Genomic DNA, 20,321 nt, shown 5'->3' on the forward strand with positions numbered 1-20,321 from the left:
ACACTTCTCCAAAGAGGACATACAGGTGGCCAATAGACATATGAAAAGATGCCCAGTGTCACTAATCATCAGCGAGATGCAAATTAAAACCACAGTGAGATATCACTTCACACCTGTCAGAATGGCCATCATTAATAAACCAACAAACAACAAGTGCTGGCGAGGATGTGGAGATAAGGGAACCCTCGTGCACTGTTGGTGGGGACGCAGGCTGGTGCAGCCACTCTGGAAAGCAGATGGAGTTTCCTCAAAAAATTAAAAATGAAACTGCTTCATAACCCAGGGTTCCCACTTCTGGGGATATACACAAAGAAACCCTACACAATAATTTGGAAGAATATGTACCCTTATGTTCATCTCAGTGGTATTTACAGTAGCCAAAATTTGGAAGGAAGCAGCCCATGTGCCCATCAGTAGATGAGTGGATAAAAAAAGCTGTGATACATTTACACAGTGGAATAATACTCGGCTGTAAAAAAAGAAGTAAGTCTTATTTTGCAACAGCATGGATGGACCTGGAGAGTATTATGCTAAATGAAAAAGTCAGAGAAAGACAAATACCATATGATCTCACTTCTTTGTGGAATCTAATGAACAAAATAAACAAAATGAAATGACCTCATAGACACTGAGAACAGACTGACAGCTGTCAGAGGGGAGTGTTTTGGGGGACTAGGTATAAAAGGTGAAGAAGGAAGGAGGGAGGGAAGGGTAGAGAGAGAGAGGATTGTAAGAGACTACTATGAACAATTTTATGCTAAACAAGACATCCATGCAGACTGGTACAAGGGGCAGAGACATAGAACAGGCTGGTCCCACCTCCATGTGTGGTGGATAAAAATTCAGGAGGGACAGCTAGGGAGTGAGGAGTCCCAGCCCAGGGTTCCAGTGTCAGTAAAATAAGTCCCTACAACTTCTGGCTGCAAAAACCAGCAGAGATGGAGTTGGTGTTAGAAACTTCTGGAACCCCAAACAGTTCCTCTTAAAGAATCCACACAGGGACTCACCAGCTCAGACTCACACCCTCTGGGCTCCAGCACCAGGGTAGCAGCTTCAAAGACACCAGTGGTGTACAGGGAGGAACTGAAGGTTCTGGCATCCAAGTGAGGCATCGTGACCCATGGACATGAACAATGGTGTGGGGATTGCCTGAGGGAGCGGGGGCGCTGGGTGGGGCGGGACAAAGGGGAAAAAATTGGGGCAACTGTAATCGCATAATCAATAAAATATAGTTTTTTAAAAAGTATCAGTTTGTGGGGAAGTTGGATAGAGGAATGGATGGGGAGGTATTAGGAGATAAGAACAGAAGGAAGGCAAGAATTTGTGCTGTTGAAACAGGAGTATTCCTCCAAAAAAAATGTCAACTTCGCTGTTGCTAGGGTAGAGGCAAGCACTGAAACTGTGCCCTGCAAGCTGTGGTCCCCATATTCAGAGCTCCCATTCATTTGTCAGCGGCCCTGTATTTACTGCCTGGTAATTATCCAGCTTATAAACGTTACCTCTCAACCTTAAAACTGTTCATAAGATAGGTGTAATTTCTCCGTTTCTCAAACAAGAAAACTGTGATTCAGAAAGTTTAAATTACATAGTCACAACAGCCCAGCTGGTAAATAGACCAAGATTGGAACTCGAAATCTGCATTTTCCCCCTATGTTATGATTGTTGCCTTTGGAAGTAAGTGGCTTCTGTTAGACAGCCGGCATAGGGGAAAGGGTAAGGAAGACTTAGAAATCTTTTCTTATTAGGCTGGTATATTCTCATTGCTGTCGCCACGGCATCATTTCAAAAACTCAGATTGCTGTGGAAAGCTCAGTGTTACCCCTTTCTGACTTGGTATTGGCCTTGATAAAGAACAGCACAGGGACCAAGATGGCTAATCTTTCATCTCTCACCGGGAGGAAGTTTCACTAGTGTCTTTTGTTTTGGTGCAAAAGGAAAATGAAATGAATCTCACTGTGAGATGCAAATGAATCTCTCCACTGTTTTGTTAATTTCTACTGTTTACTCAAAAGTGGGAAACACCAGGCCTGTGATTCATCATCTTTTGTGCGCCTGGCACCTTCCATCACGAATCCTATTAATCTGCTCAGACTAACAAGGATTAATTGTCTTGGTAAGGCAACCTGGCATTGAAGTGATATATTGCTCAGACAGCTTGGAGTCTGGCCACTCATAAATCTCGTGTTTTGTTGGTTTATTTGTGTTTGTCTCTTTCTCTGACAGATGTGTGCCCAATCACTGTGAGCATGGTGGGAAGTGCTCCCAAACATGGGACAGCTTCAAGTGCACTTGTGATGAGACGGGATACAGTGGGGCCACCTGCCACAACTGTGAGTGCCAATTCATCTCACTTTGAACTTGTAATTGCATGTGATTTCCCAGGTCTTCGGCTGTGCTTTAAAACTCAGCAACCCGCCTTCTCCATGTACTAAATCACTCGATTCCAAAGAACATAGATTTGTGGTGGTTTCTCCAGGACAGCATCCTGGATGTCAAAATCTATTCTTTCATGCCCAATGACTCAAAAAAAAAAAAAAAAAAAAAAGGAGGAGGATCCTTTCGAGCATCCAGTAAACATGTAGTGGAAATTGGAATGCTGGTCTTGGGGTTGACTCAATGTGTCTCAACTGTGCCTGTCTGGGTGGATTGGGAAATGAGGCGAGTACTATGTCTCTCACCGGGTCCCCATTTATCAGTCCATCAGAGAGGCAGAGTGGCATCTGAACATCGGGTTTCTGGGAAATAGTCTCATTCTCCATCACAACTATTGGGCCGCATTTTTTTTTTGTCAGAAAAATGTGAGCTAGAAAGGAAATGCAGTCCATTGAAGTCATATATCTAAAATAACCACACCAGATGACCAATTTTTTTAATATTAAAAATAAAAAGTAACAGGCAAGGATGACTAGTAAAACACAGAAGGGCCTTGTTCTAATGGTAGCTTTACCCTGAAAAGGTCAATGGACTTAATGTTTTGTAATTCAAAGAACATTTTTAAAGGAATATTAAGTCTATAATTGTAACGTTAACTTTCCAAAAACGCAACGCTGTTTACAAAGCACTTTTGAAAACAGATCTGCCCTAAAACATGCAGTTGGGAACAAGTTCATCTGTGTTGCGTGTGTGTGTGAGGAGGAAGCAAGGGGAGAGAAAGAGGCTGAGTCTCCTTCTGTCTTTTCTCAATATTCTGAAAACCTGGAAATCTAACATCTAAACCCTCTAATTATGCAGACCGCCTTCTCTTCACTTTTAAGAAACGAAGACAAGCAAATACCATCAGAATAGAGTTCTGGGAGTAGTAAAAATGCAACGTACTTCTCTGAGCCTTTTCTATCCTTATTTGTAGTCATGTTCAGTCAGAAATTGTGGTCAGAAATATTGGGAGACCTTGACTATGAAGAAATATTTGTGATTTATTTTATTGCACTTATTTCTGTTTTTTGGAAGATATTTTAAGACATGAGACAAAAAAGAATAAAAAATTAACAATAATAGAAAGATATACAAAAGGATAAAAATTGATAGACAGTAATTCATCAACTATAAAGTATATATATATGAATGTGAGAAGGTATTTTAATGAATAAAGAACAACACTGACATCGAAATTAATTAGAATAAAGGAGTTATAACTAAAATTGCCTTTCCAATCACATCAAATGTTAACTTTCAGTATATAATACTCATTATATGGTAAGTTTGAATTAGGTAACTTGTATAAAACTAAGTACTTTTACTTCACAGCATAATTTACATAGTATTGTCCTATAAATACTACCTCTAACTACAAGGGATTTTGTTTCTGAATATGGGAATTCTAACTAAGGACAAGCATCAAGAAATCCGTGGGTTGTTATAAGGGTTTCTTATCTCAGTGACCACTTTGATATTGAATTAAAAAGCAAATAACTATTTTTATAGCTGCTGAACTCCACAGCAAAAAAAATTTTTTTTAAATATTCAACATTCTAAAAAATTTTAAGTATGCTACTGGTTGAGTGGTTGTGTGGTTTTTATTTTTAAATAGTAATCGCTCCAAGTATTAGGAACATACTGAATGTGTTTAGGTTTGTCTCTAGTTCAAGCTCTAAATGCAAAAGAGGAAGATTATCTCCTCCATGCTGTTTATTCCCATTCACTCCTTGTTCCCTTTTTGTACTTATAACAGTAGAATCTTCCATTCTAACAACGAGACCCTGAATCCTTGTGGTCTTCTCTGAGGGAGGCCAAAATCGTGAGCATCCAGTGTGTGCCTCAGTAGAGCTCAGAAGACCATAGCGGGCAATTCAGGAAAGGGTCAATTGGACACTATTCTGTTGTGGGAAAAAAAATGTAGCTTATCGAAGGGTAAGTGCTTCCTGAGAAACTGAATGATTTGTTGTATCTCTTAGCCACTTCCGGGGATTAGTTAAAAGTTGGGAGTGTCTGACCCAGCTCACAACAATGTAAAAATATATAATCTACACCCTTTAGTCTGATGTAGAATGAACAATTTTGCATTTTTTTCTTGGTCAGTGACTGCGTTCATAGGAAAGACACCGCTCTGTGCTCGCTGTGAGATAATCATGCTGGTTGGTGCTTTTCCTGCAAGTCACCAACTTCTTTTGGCCCTTCCTTCCTCCCTCTGTGGACTACGTGGGGCTGATGTCTCTTACAGTTCTAAGAGCCAATGAGCCTTACTTCTAGTCGCTCGTGCTGCCTTCTGGGGTTTCGAACTTTGTTAGTAGAATTAAATAGCTTACCCCATTTTCTGCACAGGACTAAGCATCTCTTGTGAAAAGAAGTTGACAAGGTAAAGAATGGCTATGTCAAGTCTAAAGTTGAGTATAACTAAATATGTAGCAGAGCTTCAAACATTATAACAAGGCCACTATTTCAGCACATTTTCCACACTGGCCCAGGCTCGGTCGAATGAGACAGCTGTTTCTTGGTGCCCCGTGATCATCCAGGCTAGAGGTTGTCATCCAGGGTGGAACCTAGAAGCTCCTTCTGGAGAGGTCACACTGCCTGAGTTTGAACTTGGCTATGCCACTTCCTTACTGTACTCATAACCTTGAGTGCTTAAACTCTTTGAGCTCTGGCTATCTCCTGGTGAGACAGGTATAGTAACAGCATCCTCATAAACCCACGGAGAGATTAAATGAGATAATTTATGAAGACTCGGTGGTGACCTTAGCATACGTCAGTCTCAATAAATTTTTGCCATTTCGTTCCTTTCAGAATAATCATCCCTTCGCTCTGAACTTCTATACCGATAATTGTCCATATCACACTATTTGTCATCTGATTGTATGCTGCCAGTCACTGTTCACTGTCATTTCCGTGGCAGACTTGAGCTTGAAGTGAGCAATTGCTGCCCATAGTTTTGTTTGTTCCCAGAAGAGGTGGAAGGAATTGAACGTGATCTGTGTGAGTCCTAGACCTCTATCCATTTGTTTCTTTGTTTGTTTATGCAGGGAGAGTTTATTTTCAAATACAGGCTACGCAGGGCTCAGGGGACCAGTATTTACAAACTTGTCAGGATGCCATCCTTCTGGTGAGGAAATCCCCCGGGAACAGCCAAAGGTCCCTGGGGACGGTTAGATACCAGGAAAGGAAAAACCGGCTGCCCTCGTCCAGAAACTAAAGAAGCTAGTTTGCAACACAAGGTAAATACATTAAGTTGTTGCAGTTTAATGCTTTTAAGTTTTTCTTAGGCAGACATTCCATTCGCAGTGAATTTCTAAGAACTGACTAGTGGCCTATCGGAACATCAAATCACCTTCGGAGTATGGTCACGCGGGATAGTTTACGTTTTGTTTTACTGGCTCATCCGGCCTCACTGTGCCAGAAGTGAAAGAACGCGTCTTTCTGGTGAGCAAACCTTCCCGTGCGTAGCCGGTCACTGCACTGGGTCTCCAGCTTGCTTCCCAGCACTTTAAAGGCCCTTGAGGACCTGCTACCATCTCATTGTTTTCACACAGGTTCCTTGCACTTCATAATGACGACTCTGATTTGCACAGGTTAAATTTAAAAAACTCTCCCTTCTCTCAAGGCTTGGCGGATATTTTTTCTCATGCCGCTGGGGTCTGTCTTTGACCTTCTTCGTCCTTCCATATCATATTAATCCCTTACGTGGAACTGCCTTACATGTCTCCAGAACGTCCCCCATGACATCCAAACTCCCTTGTTTTCACAAGGGCAGGAGGGTATCTGATCGATACAAGCAGTGTTGAGGGCAGAACTTTAGGAGAATTTTTAAATGCCAGGTCTTCATTCCAAGAAAAAAATTTTCCCAGGTATCTTGTTATTAAAGGAGAGATTCTTACCTCGCCCAGTTATGTAAACAAGCCTCTTTCGAGTGGCAGTCAGAGTAACTCAACGACCTGCCCAGATCTCTTTCCGTTTCAAAATCATGTGATTTCTGAATTCAGAAGCCACTGAAAAGGAGCAGGTCCTGGTGTTGCCACAAACGCAGAACTAAAATGTTTACTAGCCGAGGTTAGAGGACAAATGGCCGATTAAAAGGAAACTCTTCTGCGTGCTGTAGCCTGGACCTATCACGCTGGGCCCATAAATTTGTAAACCCTGAATGGCTCAGCATCGTCCTTATTCCTGCACCCAGGAAACGCGCGTGGGTGTCAGTAACCCACACCACGTTATTTATAAGCCATTGTCCTCATAAGGAATTTGATTCAGAGCGTAATTTTAACCAGAAATTAGTCCTGTGTGCTGTCGCACCAGCGCCTGGATTTATTGGCACGGGGACATGTGGTGCCTCTGTCCATTTGGAGCTGCCGCGGACTGACGCATTGATGAAGACAACTCGGAATTTGAGTACTGCTCCCGCCCCTCCCCTCCCCAAACTGCAGCCGTTGAATAGAGTCCTGTCCTTAGGGAACTGTACTCCATCGTTCAGCTGTAAATTCAACTGGCTTCTAACGCCCCACTTCGTGTGGCTGTGTCTTTAACCTGACCTTCTTGTATATATTTCTCCCTTTTCTCCCCGCTCCCAGTCCTGTTGGCCTCCTTTCAGGGGTTCATGGGTACCCTGTGCCCTCGCACTGCTCCCTGCCCTGGCCATCACCCCCGGATGCTCGCACATCCCCCCTCGCTGCTTTACCTGCTATGCTCCTACACATCCCTCAGCCCATGGGCCACCTCTCCACAACCCCATGATGAGGTCCAATCCTCTTACTCTAATATAGATGTCTTCCTCTTCGCGCTAGAGATGCTTGTGGCTTTGCATTTATTATTTGTGATGCTTTAATCACGTGACTCCATCCTCCTCTGGACTCTCCCATCTGAGAGGAGAGCCCTGTGCACCACAGTATCCCCAGAGCCCCAGCCTATGGTGTGTGCTCAGTGAGGATGCACTGAATAAAAAAGGGCAGAGAATATAGAGCATCGGCAGCATTTTAAAAATTCATGTCATTTATACAAGGTACTAGAGAGAGTGGTGTGAAGCTAAAGAATAAAGAGGAAAACAACAATAACAAAGAAGGACGGAAGAGAATCAAAGGTGGATTAATGGAACGCAGAGAGGGTAGTGATAGTAACAGTGTAACAACAACAAGAGGTATGACATTGTCAGACATCATTTGGGGGGATTCCGGCTATGGGCAAACAAACCCACACATTTCAAGTAATCTTTGAGGAACACACTGTGCGGTGTTAAGACACCATTCATTAAAATAACTTGTGGGAACATATAATAACAGTGGCAAAGTAGATTGCAACCAAAAATTACCTCTTAGAAAATAGAGTACAGTCAACTACTGTGCTGGCGGATTGTATGAGCTATTCTAAAACAGGTGTATACATATAGGTTTAAGTATTGACTATCTAGTGAATGATAAAAAAAAGGTTGACTTTAAACTTGATGCAAAATTTGAATACGGTGGACATAATCCTTGGATTTATCATGTAATCATCATGTGTGTTCTTGCTACAGGGAAATTACAGAGAGGGAAAAGAACACAGGGCTTGAAAGGAGATGCTCTGATGTCGAATCCTCACGTCCCCAGACGATATGGCCAACCTTACTTCTCTAACAGCTGAGCTTTCCTACTTGAGAAATAATGACTCTGTCCCACACGGTACATCTTCTGTTACCCTCAAACCCTCCCAGCGCACTAGTGTGGGTTTCACTTGTACCTGTAGAGAGGGAAGTCATCCCTCCCAGTCCATGGTACAGGCCAGTGACAGCAAGAAAGGAGAAGTATTGGATGTAATCCCCTCCTCCTCACCTTCATCTCCGCCCCCATCCCTGTACTATATTGGCTTTGTGTTGCAGACAATCACTTACCCTCTGAACTTAAGCTTCCTCTGGGACATTCCATGAAGTATTGTTTCTTCAAGTGCTTTGCACATTTGAAAACATCCTGTGTCTCTTTGTAACTTTTATTGTATCACTAAGTCTTTAATAACAGCCAGAGCAATTTTGGTCTGATTATGAGTAGCTTAAGGATACTGAGTGCTGAAATAGTTGATGCTTGTGGAAAAGATCAGAGGGCGCCTCCGTTCTTAAGCCAATGCTCACTGAAAAGATAAAAGGCTTTATTAGCAAATACAATGGCCATGCGGGCTGATTGAAGTGCAAGGTGAGTCTGTGCTTTCTAATCTAGATATGACATGAAGTAGCGGGACTGTGCTTCCTTGTTACCAAGTGTTACTAAATTCTCTTAAGTCTGCCTCCTTCTCACCCTGCCATTCCATTCACACACCAACACCTACTTCAGATGCTCAGCATGTCCTTGTCATTAGAAAGCAGTGAGGGGACAGAGACTGTTTATATTCCTACCATCCCTTACTTACGTTGTATCCATTCAGCAATATTCTGCAGATGGGACGAGTGCTGGATTGCGGGTAGAGAAAGGAAGAAGGCAGGGGTAGTAAGGGGTAGTGTTAAATAGCTCCCTCCAAAGATATCATTTCATTAACAGTCCTTATAATCTTAATTCCTTTTTATTTCTCTGGTTCATCGGGAGTGTGAACTGAAGATAAATTGTAACACATGCTTACCTTCTAGAGTCTAGGTTGATACTTTTTATGCTCACAAAATATTGATAAATGTAATTATATTGAAAAATGATTTAACAACTTGTCATGAATTCTTTGGAACTGGAAGCAATTGTTTCATCTTTTCAGATTCGGTCATGAGATTATTTGTTTATTTCTGGGGTTTCCCACTGATCAAACGGACAGGGAGAAACCGGAGAGGGGAGGATGCAGCGCCAGCCTGGTGGGGGGTGGGGGGTGCTTCGTGCACACATAGGATGTGTACGGTTCAAATGATCAGAAGCCTCACTTGGCTGCACGTGTTCTCCAGATGGAAGCCACTTCCTCGCCAGAGCACAGGCGTTAGGGGGAAAGAGGAAAATGACAAGGGGTGTCCCTTTCTGAAGTCACACTTGTTTACAAAAAGAAACAATGATCCTGGCAGGTCCCTTACTCACACGGTCACCTGGCATCCACAGGTAAACAAAGAGGGGAAGCCATGGGAAGGTGCTACCTGAGTAGAAATGTTGGGGGGTGGGACTCAGAGGCCATTCTACCTGCCGGCTACAAGCAAAGGCATCACAGTGGTTACAGCAGCACAGGCCGTTTGGAGAAACGTAGCCAAGGAGCCTTCCCGTTCCCGGGCAGCCCAGATCTCAGGTCAGCCCCTTCTTTCATCCCTGCCTTGGAACGACAGCTCAGGTCGCACACAGAAAGGGTTCCGTTTCGGTTCTACAGAGACGCTTTCAATAGTTTCAAACATACAAAGTCCGGCACAAATAACGCCCCTTTTAATAACAAAATCTTTTCTTACAAAAATCGTAAGCATGGAATTTTGTAACCTGACAATATCACACCAAAGCACACCACGTGACATTTTAGGTGAAATGTTCACATTAAAACTATAAATTATCGCACCCATATTATCCCCCTACCAGGCACATTCCAGCAGGCCTGCCTCCAGCCGGCCTCCATGTATCTTCCTCTTTGAATAAAGCACCTTTGCACCACATGGGTCTGCAAGTGAGTGTTAACCAGCAGCCTGCTGTGGAGACGGGCTGTGACCCATGAACTTCTCAGAGGCTCTGAGATGCCAGTGCCGGGTCTTCAGGGAGCTGACATCATTCATTCAACTCCCCGGTAGCTGGAACCTCCGAGACCGTCTGTCTCATCCAAGGAGCGAAGAGAAAAAGGAATAGAAAACACTCATTTCTATACCTTCTCCCTACCCCCTTCTTAGGGGGAAGAAGACATCAGAGGAGGCCTGTTCAGTTAGAAGATAAAGAAGAAAACTTCAGAGACATTTGTGTCTACTCAAAAAACAAGAAAGGAGAATTCAAGTTAAAAGCAGTATGCGTTTCTCCTTTGATCCTTGTAATGTCTCCCAAATCAGACTTCCTTTCGTGCTTTTATATTGACATGAGTCACTATGGTCCTGGTGCAAGTCGCTAGCTTTACAAACTTGGAGTTTACAGACGCCGATTCATTGACGGCCCCGATTCATTCATGATAGCATATGTCTATTTGGGATGCAGCACACTATGTGGGCACAGACATACCGCTGAGGGCCCCCTTCCTTATGAAGTAGAGAGGCAGTTAGAGAAGGAAGCAGGAGGGCCAGGACGCACGGATGCGTTAGTAGAAAGCAACGATGTTTATGTGCCAAAGCCGTGGAAAGGCCAGTGTGGTGAACGTGAGAGGGAGAACAGCGTGAACCAAGATGGCTGGGGAAGGGCTCCAGGGCGACCTGAAAACCCGAAGCTAAGAGTCGTGTTTGGCTGGCGTTCAGACAGGGACCAACAGGAAGCAGTGTGGCAGGTGAGCCCTCAGAAGTCGAAGGGCAGAAATCAGCTGAGACGGCTGAGTTGGTGCCAGACAGCGGATGCCACCAAAAACATACGCCCCCCCCGCCCCCCCCCCCCGTATGGGACGGGCAGCAGTTCCCAGGGATGTGTTGCTGGTCATTGGCTTTTGGGGTGTTCTCACCACTGGCTGCATTACATTTCAGTGAAATATTTTATTTGAAAATCTTTTTAAGTTAGCCAAATATATGTGAAATACTTAAAAGGCATGTGGATTTGACTAGAAAGTATGGTCCTATTTCCAAGGAAAATGAGAAAAATAGTCCGTTGGTCTCATTGTACAGTTTCACCCCACAGCCCCCAGTGCTGCAAAACGCACCCCCGGGACTCTGGAGAGACCTTGCTTGCATCACAGAGGCTGGCACATGAGGAATCGCTGTCATTACTCGTTAGCAGGCATCAGAACGCCCCAGTAATACTCTTTGCCACTATCTAAGCCCATTGAGACATCGATTCAACATGTCTGGCTTGCAAAGTCGTGAGACCAGCTTTTCCATGCTGGGTAAGGCCAAGTGAGGCCATCCGGTTAGAATGGAAGCAGACACACCTCACCTCTACAACTTTGTGGACAGAGAAACTCTCCATCCATCCATCCATCCATCCACCCACCCACCCATCCAGCAGTGGCTTTCAGACCTGTAGAGAACCCCAGGTCTGTTTGCTACCACATGACTGTCTGTCGCTGAGGCGCCCCCTCAGAGAACATTCAAGTGTCCAGTGTAAAGCGTACTGCTACTCAGAAAACTACTAGCCTGCTAAGGCTCCCTGATGATCTCAGTGACATAGACAGAGACCTTCTGAAATAATCAGACCTGCATTTTGTGGGGCCAGGTTGCCAAACTACCTGAAGCTCGGTGAATGGAACAAGCTTTGTTAATTCACTGTCCAAAAAGAATTCTCACCCCCACCATATAATTCTTTAAATCAAGCTGACGTAGGCTAAGTGCGAGAGGAGAGAGCATGTTGTACTTCCACAGGGGAGAGATGCTCAGCAGTGGAGACTGTCTGGCCCCCTTGCCATTCTGGGAGAGGAGCCTGGGATCTGAACGTTCGATGCTCTCATGGAAGGTGTGTGGAAACTGCAGGTGGCATTACTTGCTTCCTAGTTAGTACTGGGAGCATCTACTATTTTGTGATGATGGCACCTGCTGGGGACTCAGTGATGGGCAATGGAAGTGCAGTGATTATGGAAGGAACCCTCCTTCTGTTCTCACGGAGGCTGCATCCACCGATTAGAACGTACTTCCCACTAATACCAGATACAATGTAGCATCAGCCCTGTCTCACGACATTTGCTTGGCCTCAATGACTTTGCCCCAGCTCCACCACAGAAAGGCTGTTCTCACTGAGCTCCATTTCCACAGCCTGAACTAGTTTTGGGGGTTGGTACATATTTTAGAAAGAAGAAAAACAACAACAAAAAACAAGGATACAGAATGATTTCTAGGTCAGAAATAATATGGAAGACAAATCGATGGAGCAGCATTTGAATTGCTGTTAGTAACCATGGAGGAAGGCTTATTAAGAGAAAACACTTCCCCACACCTGTTATACATACGGATCCCGTGCTGAAAGACCTTACACATAGTAGAAGCATATTAGTTTGAAGACCAAGTAATTCACTTACTATATGAAAAATTCTAAGGGACATTGAATTAGTGTTTTAGTTTGCATTCAAAATGGCACTTCTTTTTCCCATTTCCCACAGTGGTGCCATCCGTGCACCACCTACCTTCAGATGAGATAAATGAGTATCGGATCCTGAATTCTGCTGCATGTGGTTCGCAGCCCTGGCATGGGGTCACTTGGACCCTTGATTAACATCAGTTTCTCGTGGCAATCACAGAAGCACATCGAATCTGCACAAGCTGTAATTTTCATGCTGGGATCATTTAGATTCCAACAGGCTCTCTATTGATTAGTTTAAGAAAACTGTTTCCAGCCTGCTTTTTAAGTGACGATGCCCAGTGGAAAGTTCTCCTTGAATCTCAAGGAACTTTTTCTTTTTCAAAAGTGCAACAAATATAACTTCGATGCTTGGGGAGATGGGCTTCCTGTCCATAAACTTAAAAAAAAAAAAAAAAAGGAATAAACATATGAAGTTTGAGGCAGGAGGAGGAATTTAGTAGATAGTTTGAAATACTTATTGATGTCATAGCATTTTAGGATTAGAGACTATGCCTAAAAAGTAAAGTGGGGCCCCGAGAAGCTGCCTCCTCACAGTCTTCATACCAGGAGGTCTGTGACCACCCCAATTTTCTGAATTTTGTCCCAATTCCCTCCCCCAGTATGCGGCTCCCTGCTCTCAAAGAGGGAAGACTTTGGGCAGGGGCGGGCAGGCAAGAGACAACAGAGGGGGACCTAGTAGAGCGGGTGGGAGGAGAAGGAAGGGTATTGCAACCTCTGAACTGCACGGCTAATTACACTAGACTTTCTAGCTGCCTTGCTCTCTACAGAGTGACCTGTGGAAGGAGAGAGGGCTTGGTGTCTATTTCAAACAGCCCTACAGACCATGTAAATGCAGTTTAGAAGAAATAGAAAGGTATTTACTTTCAAAGTTAGCTTGCCTTGGATTTAAACATATAGTTAAGGCTGAAATGCATTCTCAAATGAAGTCAAAAGTAGCATTTATTTTCCTAGACAGAACCGCAGTAAGACAAATGGCAGAAAGCAGGGGTCATGGGCAGAACGCTGCTTCTGGAATAGTTTACGGATAAGATCGAGGACATGAATTAGAGGCTCCCCCATCCATCACTGGCATGAACTCTTTCCTCCTCCATGAAGGACATCCCATTCTTAAGAAATGATGTTATACAACAGTTACCAAAACTCATCAAACATGGAAACACAGACATTCTTACCTTAAACGTACTGGTGCAGAAGTAGACGAGTCAGGTTTCTTGCACATCACCAACACTCTCTTATACTAGCGAGACCTCAGATAGAAGTCAAAGCAGACACCACACACCGTGGCCTACTTCCCACGAGCCTTTGCCTAGGGCATCAGCAATCGCCTTACACTGGACCAGACTGGGGACTGACTGTGAGTTCATTAGGACACTGTCGATGGCTTTGTCATCTCTGCAAACAGGTGCCCGGCTCATGGCTCAGCACCTGGTACGCATCAAATGCATTTTGAGCAACTGACCTAGAATTGTGTCTGCACATGTGCGTGTACACACACGGACACACATATTATGCCTCTCAAACAACCACGCGAACAGACCCGGCTACCCAGCTCTGAACACACCAAGCCCTCCATCTGTATGATGGAGGAACTTGCTTTGGGGTACAGCATCTTAAAATAAAATCCCTTTTGTTTCTCTGTCAGAGAATCTCTTTCATTTGTCAATGTCCCTGATAATTGGTCCGTAATAATATTTCTATGCCAGATTAGCTTTTATTAAAAATAGCATGGAAAGGAGGCTTCCAGATGAACAGACCCGAGTCCCACTTAAATCTTTTGGTGAACCAAAGGGAAAAGACTTTAATTTACTCACAAGCAGAAAGGTGTCAGGGAACAGTGGAAGGAGAGGTACTTTCTGTCTTTTTTTTAATAAATGACTTCAAGAGACGGGCTGCTATGTGTATCAGTTTCCTTGGGTCACCTTAGCAAGTGACCACCAAAACTTGATGGCTTCAAGCAACAGAAATGTGTTGTCTCACTCTTCTGGAGGCCAGAAGTCCAAAATCAAGGTGTCGGCCGGGTCATGGTACCTTTGAAGCCTCCAGAGGAGAATCCCCCACTGCTTTTTCCTTGCCTCTGGTGCTGGCCTCCTGGCCAGATGCTGACTTTTTCCAGGCTATCTATTTTGACTCGATTGCTCATTCATAAAATACTACAGCGTTGTGCCTTCCCACACATCCTTTCCTCCTCTCGGTGAGGGGTGGAGACCCGAATAGCTGCACCACTGGCCGTAGGCTCCGCGCTCAGAAACCCTCTCAGCACTCCCCTGACATTATGAATGGCCCAGATGTACAAACCCAGAATAAAACAGAATTAAAATCCGAAGTTAATTTCAAGCTCCATTAGAAATTAAAGGTGTTGGGAAAGAAATCAATATTTGCTTGGTGCAAAATGACTAAATTCAAAGCAATTAATTCTATTATTTTGTAACTTTTGAGAACTACAGAGGACCTTCAAACTTTGAAATGTTGCAGCCCTCACACATATACGCGATATGGGAGCAAAAATAATGAGAATGGTTTCCAGAAGCAACATGCAAAAATCTATTTTATTGCTGTGTAGCCACACCATGTAGGACGCACACCACAATGCGGGTCTGAAAAGAGAGCTAATTATCCTGTAAAATTTGTGACTGTTTCCTGCAGTTATCAACACTCGTTGTAGATCTAGGAGGATTTAAGGGACAGAAACAAGTGCAACAGCAAAGAGATTTATTTAAATCAAATAAATGTATACATTTTTTCAATTTTACTCTGTCTTTCCCAGCTCTTTTTTTTTTTTTCAACGTAACGCTGTAGACAACCGAGCAAAGGACCATAAAACACTGTGGTCCCTACTAGCACAGGTGTTTCACAACCTGTAGAGTTGCAGGTCATAAAAGACATAAAACGCTCACTGAAAGCTTTTTCATGTCAGAACCACTGCCACTTCATCCCTCGTTCTGCCTTCTGGGGAAAGTCGGACTTAACAAGTGGAACTTCTGTAGGTCCAGACAGGTCAGCGTCCAGTGGGCCAGGATCAGACATCATAACGAGAGATACTCGTTCCTTCCCCATTGTCCAGAAGAAGCTTCCGGAGGACTAGCTCAAGCATCACTTACTCCAGACCAGGGGGAACAATGATAAAAGGTAATGTGGGACTACACCAGTTCTTAGCGAAGGAACCTTCTTGAGCCTTCTGGTCAAAGCACCCTCTCTTCGTAATAAGAATAGTCCACGTGACAGAGGCCTACGGGCAACAGAAGGAGACGCAGTCAGGCACTGGGGTCATTCCAAGACTTTTCAGCAAGAGAGAGCAGAACAAAAGCTCCAGGCTCTTCAGGTCTCTAAATATTGGCACATCCTCCCAGTGGTTAATATTCAACTCCTCGACCTTTCAAAAATGGCATCTTTTAAAATTCTATTAGATGATATTTCCTTAAAGGTGTGGCTCGTCTGACCGGATGATACCCAGTGCCCCCAGCACCCCCATCCACTGCCTTTGTCCTTGCTCTGCAAAGTGCTCAGCTGGCTCCAACAGACACAAGTGCATCAGACCCAATCGGTTTTTCACTCTCTGAACCTCCGCCCGCTGTTCAGCTTTTCCTTCCTTCCTGTGACATTTAGTGAGAAGCGAGTAGATACCAGAGTGAGACAGATCAGGATTCCAGCCCAGCTCTGTTACTTGCTGTCCGTGTGGTTCTCGGGGACTTAACCACCCTGAGCCTCACTTCCCCACTTCCTGTGTAAGAGAAGTAATAATCCACACCTGGCAAGGCGGGGTTTTGTTGTTGTCTTTTAAGAATTTTAAGTGTATGTGAAGTGGATGCTCATTACAAGGCATAGTGTGAGTCCTCAAAATAGTCTCCATTGCTGTTATCACTGATCTCTCTTTCCTGGGTACCAGGACTACCTGTTGTCTCTCCCTCCTCCTCCCCCCACTCCCTTCCCCTCTCCCCCCTCCACTCCCTCTCCATCTCTGCGTCTCTTTCCCTCTCCCTCACTTCATCTGTCAGACCTACTCTCAGGAGAGCGCTGGGTACCTAACGTTAGTACTTGTAGATGAACATAAACCAAGTGCGCGAACGGAAGTAGGGAATGTCAGAAATTTGAGAGCCAGGGCTTGGAGAAGGTAGCCATGAGGAATGACGTGTGTGGGAAAACTATGAATCGCTCTCAACGTTTCTCCCAAACGCAGCCTAGTCATCTGCAGAAGTCGCCCTTCCTCGCTGACCCCTTCCAAAGCCAGGCAACCCTCATCACGGTTCCCCTCGTCCCTACTTCACCAAATCTGCTCCCATCAGAGACCTCCTTGGTGACAAATCGGAGTGAACTCACGCAGATGGGGTGCCTGTATTGTCTGTGTGTCCTTCTCCTAGTAGCAATTTCCTTTGTTCTCTGTGACTCCACAAGCTCTTCATTTTGGTTCGGTTTGATTGAAGGCATTTTTGTTTTGGTCACAGTCCTGGGCTGATAAAGTGGGGATGCTCCCAACCTGCCATCTGGCTTCTTTCCCACCCACCCACTTCCCCCTACTGCCCCTGGCCATGTCTGCAGTATTCATCAAATAGTGAAGATGCTTTCATCTGTGTTGCTAGTCCAGAACATTTTCCTAGATCCATTGAACTGCCTGGTGGACAGTGACCGGCACACACTAGGAATTGGTCGCCTGTGTGAACATCTCAATATCCTACATGTTAGGTCTCTATAACAAATTCAGCGTTTTGAAAATCAGCATATCCTTTCCCCTATTCCACTCAAATAAGCTTTTCTCCTGTATGACCTGCAAAGGTAAAGGGTCCCTTGCCAACCTGGGCACTGAAGCCAGTGATCTAAGACCCCCAGAGCTCACCAGTTACCAAGTGCAGCATAGCATATGTCTGGAGCGTCATTCATATCCCACCTCCCCATCCAGGGCTCCGCCTCAGCTCAGCTTCTCTCCACTTCTGAGGCACCATGCGGGCCTCCCAGCCCTGATTCGAGGGCTCTCCGTTGGTCCTTCACACATCTGCTAGACTGAAATTTCAAAACTGAGAGTCTGAGGCCATCATGTCTCCGGTTAACACCCTTTCATAAATCTCTCAAGTTGCCGTAAAAAATTCATAAAACTTAACGTCCCCAGATGTTGCACGATCTACCACCTGTCTGCCTCCCTGTATTTTCGCGGACACCGCTGTCCCTCCTCCAGGCACTCAGAGTGTGTTTTATACCAACCTTTGTGCAGAACACAGTTGCTCCTCTTCCTCTTCTGGTTAATTGACTCAGACATGTTCTTCGGTGTTCAACTTAAGTCTCATGCTCTTCAGGGAACATGCTGTCATCCCAAATCTGATTTAGGGCCCTGCCCTCCATGCTCCCACAGCCTGCTCAACAAAACAGAAACACAAGTTACTGGATGTGTACTTCTTGAGATTGAAAATGTCTTCTTTGACTTCTCCTACCAAGTCACAACAGGACTAATGTGCTAGGCACTCAACCAACGCTTGTTACAGAAAGAAAGGAGCCCTCCGTGCGTGGCTGCCAGACACTCCCCGCCTACCTCCTGTGGGACTTCCGAGTGAAGGAGAGCAGCTGGGTTTGCTCCAAACTCTCCTTCTTGTCTTTCTCTGTCCCTTCCCTTCATCGTGACTCTTCCTTTCTAATCTGTATCAAATGAGGAAAGGTCTTTCATCGGCTACTTATTTGGAAATTCTTTGGCAGGAGCAGATTCACTCGCTGTCACTGTGCCCAGCATCTGCTTTCAGCGGGCGTGTATCTCTCATAAAAGGAAAGACTAGATTCCAGTGCCATCGGTTTCAGGGCAGAAGCGCCTTACTGCTCCTTGCTTTCTTACTTGTGACGCTAGCCGTTACTGTCGGGTTTAATCCCTTTGTGCTGCCTGGAGTGTGCTCAGGGGTCTGCTCTGCAGGTGGGTTCACCTGGCAGTGAATTCCGAGGGGCTTGTGGGAACCGAAGGGAAGAAGTGTTTGTGCTTCAGTCACTGAGCTGAGAGACCTCCTGTCAGTTCACCAGTTCTGCGTCTGTGCGGTTTTTGTTTTGTTTTCTCTAAAGCAGTGATACCGAAAGTTGAGTAGATTTCAAAATCATCAGAGTAAATCTGTAAAGAACAGATTCTAGGGCACCATCCTAAGACTTTCTGATGCACGCAGTCTGTAATAGGCTCAGGAAAGCTGCACTTTAATGACTTTACTAGAAGATTCTAAAGCAGATGACACATACCAATTTGTGTAGATGATACTTCCCTTCTATTCTCTCCATCCAATCAGAAGACGGAGCCTTTCTGGGGTTCTACTGATTCTCACTCCTTCCCTAGGTAGACTTCAAGTTCTCCTGATGCAGAGAGCTGAAACTCATCAGTTAGTGTCTTCTTTAAAGAGTGAATCTGCTGTCTCTTCTACCTTAGCCTTGCAATATCATTTCAGTTATTAGCCACATGGGCTCTCTGTTACCTTGTGATCAAGAATGTCCATCACCTCGTCTTTATCAGGATGCAGGTCACGGTCAGGAAGTAGACCAGTCAGAATATACTGTCAGGGGAACTTCGGAAGCAAAGGGAGACTCTTGGGGTCTTCCTACCCCAGCCATAGGGATGGTGGACAGGTGAGAAATAGGAGAGCTCACGTTTTGTAACATTCATTCCAGATTCTTTGTTTTTAACCTTGGACATGGGTTTGAGATAATGACAAATGGTGTCAGGAAAAACCAAAACGTTCCCAAAGAGTAAAATTACAACTGATGCCAACGCAGAGAGATACAAATTTCTAAAAGCTTGAACAGTTTTTAAGTGGCATCCATACATTTTGAATTATTGATTCATAATTCCCAAGTAATATAATCATCATGCATTTCACAAAAGATGCAGTAGATTAACCTAGGATATATATTCATGTTTATAAATTTTGCTTTATTGCAGCATTTAATTTCTAACATGGTTAAATTTCCTAAGTGTTCCTGTATCATAATCAGGACTTAAAAATGAATAACCATAAAAGCATTGTTTCCCATTGCGGTGAATCCAGAGCAAAGGGCGCAGCTCCAGCTGTGCGTTATCCTGAAGACTCAGGTCTTTTGCACTTTTCATCCCTCTGGCTACTGTTTTCCTGCCATTGATGGAAGGTGGGACATTTAGGACATCACCGAACTCCAACCCGGTGCTTCTTTGAGCTCTTCCTAGCCCTTCCTCCTTCCGTTCTCATCTTCATACACTATTTAAGAGCGAAGCCAGTACCAAGGACTCAGAGTCTTGACTTCACTATTTAATTCTAGGCTTCTTTAAGAAACGGGTTCTTTCTTCCTCAAGCTGGTTTCTTTTGTAATGAAAAAGCTAATTATCCTTTAAAGTAACAATTTTTTTTGCTTTTTGTAATAAAACTAGGAGGTAATTTAGTAAGTTTCTAATAGTAAGTTAATGAGTTTCATCCAAGAGCTAGCATTGTGTAGTGCATATTTTTGTGTACATAATGTTTCTAAACTAAGCCCAGTTGATTTTTTTAAAATTTTATCAGCAAGAAAGAGAGGCTAAAAACAGACTCACAGCTCCTCAATGTGTTTAATAGGAGAATTTAACAGCACCCAAACACAGTCACTGCACACACGGAAAGCTGTTTGCCACACAATGACAAAATGTCCGAGACAAGTCCCTCTGGCAGGTCGCAGGAAACCTTGTGTTTCCGATGTTCCTACTGTGCTGGTTGTCCGTGGACAACACCTGACCTATTTCCTCCAGCCTCGCAGGAACAAAGCAGAACGCCTGTGGGTAGGTGCTCTGCTCGTGGCAATGGAAACCTAAATGAAAGTGTGTTTTTCTTTAATCAC

At 44.3% G+C, this 20,321-nt stretch overlaps 1 protein-coding gene across 1 annotated transcript in view; it reads left to right on the top strand.

Moving 5' to 3' along the window:
* The window catches only part of CNTNAP2 (contactin associated protein 2), a 1,617,197-nt gene that overhangs the window by 994,210 nt on the left and 602,666 nt on the right, over positions 1-20,321 (top strand). Inside the window, exon 11 of the mRNA XM_053926665.1 lies at positions 2,224-2,330. Coding sequence (XP_053782640.1) covers positions 2,224-2,330 — 107 coding nt within the window. The remainder of the gene's footprint in view (positions 1-2,223; positions 2,331-20,321) is intronic.

This window comes from Desmodus rotundus, chromosome 6 (genome assembly GCF_022682495.2).
Source record: "Desmodus rotundus isolate HL8 chromosome 6, HLdesRot8A.1, whole genome shotgun sequence".
NCBI lineage: Eukaryota > Metazoa > Chordata > Mammalia > Chiroptera > Phyllostomidae > Desmodus > Desmodus rotundus.